The sequence below is a fragment of the Tachysurus fulvidraco genome, chromosome 24 (assembly GCF_022655615.1).
Source record: "Tachysurus fulvidraco isolate hzauxx_2018 chromosome 24, HZAU_PFXX_2.0, whole genome shotgun sequence".
Lineage (NCBI taxonomy): Eukaryota > Metazoa > Chordata > Actinopteri > Siluriformes > Bagridae > Tachysurus > Tachysurus fulvidraco.
The window spans coordinates 9,749,911-9,757,085 of NC_062541.1; the positions used below are offsets into that span (position 1 = coordinate 9,749,911).

General features: G+C 39.0%; 1 protein-coding gene across 13 annotated transcripts in view; it reads right to left on the bottom strand.

Annotated features, from left to right (window-relative positions):
* The window catches only part of macf1a (microtubule actin crosslinking factor 1a), a 155,493-nt gene extending 151,671 nt beyond the window's left edge, over positions 1-3,822 (bottom strand). For 11 of the 13 annotated variants that reach the window (XM_047807950.1, XM_047807954.1, XM_047807949.1 and 8 more), the window contains exons 1-2: positions 3,612-3,821; positions 383-617 (exon numbers count right to left, since the gene is read on the bottom strand). In XM_047807950.1, coding sequence (XP_047663906.1) covers positions 383-605 — 223 coding nt within the window. In that variant the 5' untranslated portion in view covers positions 606-617; positions 3,612-3,821. Of the gene's footprint in view, positions 1-382; positions 618-3,611 lie in introns of all 13 variants that reach the window. The other 2 variants (XM_047807948.1, XM_047807937.1) reach the window with 1 other exon arrangement.
* Between the last annotated feature and the right edge of the window lie 3,353 nt (positions 3,823-7,175).

The window sequence follows — 7,175 nt, forward strand, 5'->3', positions numbered from 1 at the left end:
AACAAGCAAAACGTGTGATGTATCATTCTTAAATGAGTTTAGAAATGTATTGCTTGGCAAGTAGCCGTGGTGTAAAGAGGAATAAAATACACTGTATTAATAATCACATTATATTTTATATTTCTTGGAGTTTGGAGTTGGAGTTTAACCTAGTTATGTGAAACATTGAAAAGAAAAAAAAAACACCTTTGTTGTTTTTTCTTTACACTAATCCCCCTGAACACATGATCTAAATTACTAAGTGGTTATAAACACCTCCTTTAGCTCACTTTAATTCAAATCCTGTGATGTTACTCAACTCAAAACCAACCTTAAATCAGTCTCTCAGGCATTCCCATAAGGTTTCTTTAATAACAGACGCAGAGACAGATGGATTTCCTACCTGCTACTCGCACCACAGCTCTCTCTGCAGGATCCAGCACAGAATCCTGGCTCTTCCGCTTGCGTCTCTCGTGTTTGGACAGATTCCAAGGCAGAGTGTCACCTTTTGGCCCGGAGGTACTTTGAGGGCATGGAGACAAAGATCCTCCTGAACGCTCACTACGAAAAGAACGCTCACTCACACACGAGCGTTCACTCAGGCTCTCCTCGTCAGAAGAAGACATGTCGCTGTCAAGCTGGAAAAAAGCAGAAGGAGTTGGTTAAGAACTTCAACACGGTATGAGAAATAAACACAAAGCTGTTTGCATTGTCAGTTAATTACAGAGTATCAGCTGCACATTAGTTACACTCAAAGTAACAGAGACATTGATGTGCTGATCTCGTGTGACTCAAGGAATGATGATGGAAGGAAAAATGAGAAAATTCATCATCATCATTAATGATCTATTAATATAAAGATTAAGTCCAGATCAATATAGAACATTCTGATGACTGCTCAGAGCAATCTCACACCCACTGTGATACAGAAGGAATGAGACCCATGGGAGCAAGATTATATTAGACATCTGTCCATCTCCAAGATCCATATTAGCTGAAAGATCAATAGCACTGACTAAGTGCAAGGTAGATGAAAATCACCCCTCCTGCCTGCTGTCACCTCTAATAAAATATCAGACTGAATCTGAAAAGAGCTCTTATGACCTCCAGTTCATCTGAAACTATCCTGAGTTAACTTTGTATCCTGGATTGACCACAAGTATAGTCTAAATGGAAGGGAGTGGATTTTTGTGTAGATCAATGATCAGTATATATGTCCACTTGACAGGTATTTCCTGTGTATGTCTGGGTCCGTTACATTTTTCTGCAAAGAGCAGGAAAGATCTCAGAGTAAGCTTAATGTATCTAAACCTTGATAAACATCCAGGCCTTCGCTGCCATGTTTTCATTCTGTTGCAGCTAGCATATATAAATAGCCCAGGTCCAAAACCACACTGTCTCATTATGCTTGAGAGGTACAATGTAAAATGTATGCTTGAGAGGGACAATGTAAAGAGAAAAGGCAGGGTGTTTTGTAAATGTGCAAAAACCTGGTTGAATTGTTTCAGTCTCTTTACATACACTCTGACAGACCAGAGCAGATGCAGTTGTGTTGATTTAAAGTCTCAGTCCAATTGGCAGAGCATTTACACACTCACTGAAAAAAAACTGATGCCTCGGCATCATGCTTAATCACACCATGAAGAAGGAGGAGAGAATTCGGTACAGATAGCCAGAAACACTTAACCTCAGAAGACTCTCACACAGATGGATTTCCCAACTCTCACACAGAGTTACACTAGCACCCTGACTAGGCAGCAAGGCTTCTTAAAGTAGCACTCACTGAAGAAAGAACATCATTAATACGTTGACCATTTGACATACATTCTTTAGTGCACTGCACTTATTCAGGGATTATTGTTCACTGAATGAATAGAGGTTCATCTCACTATAACAGAGATGTCTATCTGCTGTGCTACACTGAGAACAATAAGCAAGTTAAATTGACACTGGACATCATTCAGTATTAGGCTACGAAATAGGTTCTTAGGAGAATATAAAATTGCTAATCTGTGGCTTTCCACAATGTGTCAGCCCCCATCGACCGCATCCATCAATCCAAAGAGGCCAGCTAATGGAGTATTCTTAGAAAAGTGGTTACACTGACATGGAAATAACATGGTAGTCTATAAGGCAACAGAACAGTTGTATTACATACTGGAATGTTCCCTGTGTTGGGTGTTGGGTTAGAAAACAGTCCACCAAAAATATCCTTTCAAAAGCAGTTCTGTAATCTGAAAGTGACAGTAATGAACTATGCTTTTCTTCAGTGCTGACCTGGTACAATCAAGGGTTTTTAGTCTTTCATCTGGTAAGGCATAGATGCTGTACCTTTAGATTTTAGAGTACATCTTTATACAGTATTTAGATGGTCCATAATGTCCAAATATGTAACCTAATTTCTATTTAAAATGTCTTCCTGAGTGGCACAAGTGAAAAGTATTCAGGGAAAGTGAGTTTAAAGCCAAGTCCAAGTGTGCTTGTGATGTAGGAAGAGTAGCAGTTCAAAGCTGGTTTCATGTGTCTCAGATGTAATAGCTATGGTAGCTGTTGTATGATGGGGAGAGCTGGCCAGCGGGTCATGTGTCATGTGCATAAATGTGCAAAAACTGTGACAAGGAAAATACTCAGCTCAGTTCAGTTACTATGAGGATGTTAGTATGAGCCACTACTCAGGGATCTGGTATTAATATCATCAAAAATAAAATAGAAATTGGATCTGTACATCCCTGGAAAATGTGCTATAGAGGGCATAGGCTAATAAGGCCATGGAATATTTAGGGCATGGAGCATTTGATATAGACTACTGCTCCTCTTACCTCAACATGGATTTCAAAACTGGAACTCATTTTATTTGCTCGACATTCAACTTAATTATGTATCATTTGACTTTTAGATTCCTAGGGCGTGTGCAGGACTGTTACTCTAGTTAAGATTCTGTACTGTATTGAATAACGGGCTGTTAAAGGAGAGAAATGTGTCGGCACCTCTGGCTGCTCTCTGGTTGCTTACTGGCTGCTCTCTGTCTGCTCACTAGCTGCTCACTGGCTGCTCTCTGGCTGCTCTCTGTCTGCTCACTAGCTGCTCACTAGCTGCTCACTAGCTGCTCACTAGCTGCTCACTAGCTGCTCACTGGCTGCTCTTCGACTGCTCTCTGTCTGCTGCTCTGTCTGCTTACTGGCTGCTCACCGGCAGCTCACCGGCAGCTCACTGGCTCATGGGAATCAATAAAAGGTTCTTAATGAAGGGTCTTACTGTGCTTTATGAAGGGTCGTAGTAGGCATCTTCAATAGTGACTACTACAACACGTCAAAGTCAAACATTATTAAAATCATCTCATTGCATGAGAATGTAGAGTAAAATCTGGGCTTGGCTGGTGATGTGATGGTCAGTGAACGAGCCTTTGTCCATACAACATAAGACCGGATTCCTTATGATGATGGCCGAGATCACAGAGCTGATGCTTTTTCCTACCAGAAATGATCCCTAATGAAAATGCCGCCGTTATTAAGCGCTAAACGGATCTACTGCTTTCAGATCGCATGAATTCAATTGCCGGCTCTAACAGCATCAGTGTAACTGAATACAGATGAGAAGCCATCACACGAAGCTACGTTTATAAAGCGCCTTACCGGAGAGTCCCCGAGCCCCGGCCACAGCCACGCGGGCAGGGATGTGAGGATCCCCGGCTACGATCCTGTGCTTCACCGGCTTTAATACAATCCGCTGTGAACGGCTGGGAAATCTTTCCTCCAGCGATCACACTGAGCCGGGTAACGGAAAAGCAGGACTACACAGACCCAGTGCTGTTGTAATGGCTGTCTGTACCCCTCCTTTCATATCCCTCCTTCTCTCCCGCTCTCACTCCTTCTCTCCCCCCTCCTCCTCTTCCTCATAGTCATTCCTCTCTCTTCTGCTCCTCCTCCTCCTCCTCCTCCTCCTCTTCAGCCCCTTCCACTACCATCACTATCACATTCCCCAATCTCCATCCACGCACATTAATGAGCTGATAAGCTGTGACGACATTGTACAGATCACAAGATATTAAAACCATGCTTTTACCCAAAATGCATGATTTTTGAAGTTAAACAGAGATAGGTTTAGGCAGTGTAGCCTTTCAGTACATGTGATTGTGGTCCCTTAAACTAAATAGTCAAAAGTGTATGCAAACCTGACCATCACACCTACTGTAAATGTGTTCCTTACCTAAACTGTGTGCCACAAAGTTTGGTTATAGACTCTCTTTGTATGCTGTGGCATTAATAATTCCTTTCACTGTGTAACTAAGAGACCAAAACCTGTTCCAACATGACAATGCCCCAGTGCACAAAGCATGCTCCATGAAGGCATGGTTTGCAATGTTTGCAGGACGAATTCAAGTGTCCTGCACAAAGATCTGACCTCAACCCCACTGAACACATTTGGAATGAACTGGAACACTTCACATCAGTGTTTGACTCTACTAACGCTTCTCCGGCCATATCAGAAAGTGAAAATTATAATAATATGAAATGGGGACTACATTCAGAAAGGAATGATTAAAAAAGCACACATGAGTGTGTCCACAAACGTTTGGCATTATAGTGTATTCTGTATCAGTACATCATTAAGCTACTAGGGATACACACATCTCACTTTCTCACTGTTAGGAAAATGTTTGTCAATAACTTATATCTTAACATATAAGTCTGACTGATTAGTAAATGAACCAAATCTCCAGGTTATGCAGAATATAAGAGTCCAAAGTTCACAATTTCTCAACATAACATGTCAGAACCATAAAGTTAAAAATGTGTCACTTCAAATCTGCAAAAATAATCATTATCATTAATGACTTTCCCAAATCTCAGGGGGATTCAGAAGAGTGCAGTTTATGATTACATACAGAACAATATTGCAATTAGAGAATATCTGTGCAAAATGGTGAATAAATGGTGACAGTGACATCGTGTCTTGGTCTTCTGTTCGTTCTGTAGCTTCTGCAGTTTAGTCAAAATACTCACAAAGTTGCAGTGAATGAGTAATAATGGAACTGGAGCAATGTGATTTGAGGTCAGACGTCTGGGTATCCACACCCCTGTATGGACTCCTGTGTGAGACAGTGGTAGTCAGAGCTACTGAAGTGTGAATAATAGCACAGGAATTCAGTTCAACAGCACAGGATTAACCGAACCAAGCATTGCTTCCCACATTAAACAAAACTAGATCAGCCTGCAATAATACTGTGGCTTTGCAGATGAGAGCCAGCAGGAAACACTGTAAATAGTTAATTACCTCACAAGTAATGTTAAGCATATGAATACATGCTCTAAAGCCTTTCTTTTTTTGGAGTTGTTTGTGCTAGGTTGTATTTACTGTATATTTGCATCATTTTCTTTGCGGAAATATCTATTCCGTGCCTCAAATACAAGCTACATTTGGAGAAAGTTAAGAAGAAAAAAAATTATTAAGACATTTAATGTGTAAGGTTTCACAGATGTTCATTCGGAATGTCGTAGCCTCATATAATGGCAAAAAGGCAAACAATATCTGTTATCACTGTCCTTTATAAGATTTTTTTTCAGTTTCCAAAACGTTTTTTTTTCCTTGTTTTTTTTCCACTAAGAACTTTTGGATCTTCTAAGTCGTAAATTCACAGACTGATTTGTCCCATAAGGACTTTACACTGACATAATTATATATACAGCTAATTAATACTATGCCTACTCTACTTTAATCTCAGTAAAAAGGGTAACAGTTTGGTCTTTTTTTTTAAAGATAGCTTATATATTATATATTATGTATTTCTATCCCTGTAAAATATTTGGTCCCCATAAAGATTTAAATACACACCCACACAGATCCCACCTGCCCTTAAACCGACTCTTCTTCAGGTCTGAAGACTTGGGACATCTTGACAAATTTATTCTAAACTTATTATTTTTTGCTGGTTCTGTTTTGTTTTGTTTTTTTTGTTAATGTTTGTGTGCCTTATGTTTTGTATTGTTACAGAATACACACATTTATTGCTTTTAAGATCAAGTTCCTTTCTATATCCAGAAAAAAGGGTTTAAACGTTGTTGTTGTTTTTTTTACTTTAACATAAATAAACCAACTTCATGCATGTATAATGTGTCACTAGAGTGAAATTTAGTTATGAGACGCCACAGTTGTTATTATTTTATAACGATTATAAATTGACACCATGTACGGATCATTGAGGGAAATTGATGGTTTCCTACCGCCATCTGGTGGACAAAAAGACAATTTCATATTAATATCGGATTACGTGACAAAAACTGTCAAGCTTGTATTTGGAAAGTGAATTTTGATGAATTTGTGCATTTTGTAATTTTGATAAGCTTAAAAAAAACAAATAAAATGATAAACACAAACCTGCATCTGTAACCTTTAGTTACACTATATAACTGTACATGTTTGTTGTAACTGAAAACTTATGTACCGCCATTTTGCAGAATTCTTGAATCTGATTGGTCAGAACTTCTGTCTCAGAAGGTTGACATGAGCAGTTCTGTTCTAATCAACATCCCAGGATTCTCTTAATGCACTCATTCTGCTGCAACTAGCAGTTCTATAGTAACAGCTCCTGCAAATAAGGCCAAAATTAAGATCACAGGAAGGCCAATAAGTGGATTTAAAAATGTGTTCAACGGTTGCTGTGGCAAAGCTTTGCAGAGGCAAAGCTTTGCAGAATGTAATGTGAATTTAACATTTGTTGGAGATGCGGGTGTCAGATCTTCCTAAAAGTGAAAGTTCAGTTTGACTTTTTGCACTTTGCAGTTTCATTGTGAACCACAAGCTGCACATTTTTGTCTTATTAAAGAGATTTTTGAGAAAAAGTGTCTGGTGGGAGATCGACTGTTTATAGTGGGGATAATTGGAAGTAGTCTGTTTTGCATAACAATAAACAAAAATAAAAATGTCATAGCTTAATTAATTAAAATTTAAATTGTTGGCAAAGTGCTGTAGCATAAGAGAAACCATACACTTTAAGAGGGGCTGGTAAGAAGACATCCAGCTGTGTTTAAGTCTGTACTTATCTGATTCTTAAATATTACAATAAACAGAGCAATAAAAACAGCATGTCTTCTTTATTAAACTAAAGTTTGTGTGTTTTTTCCTGTGCCAGGATTTAGAAATGAGAACAATGGTTCTGTCTGAGACTGTGTTCAAAAGAATTTAAAACAAACAAGAAA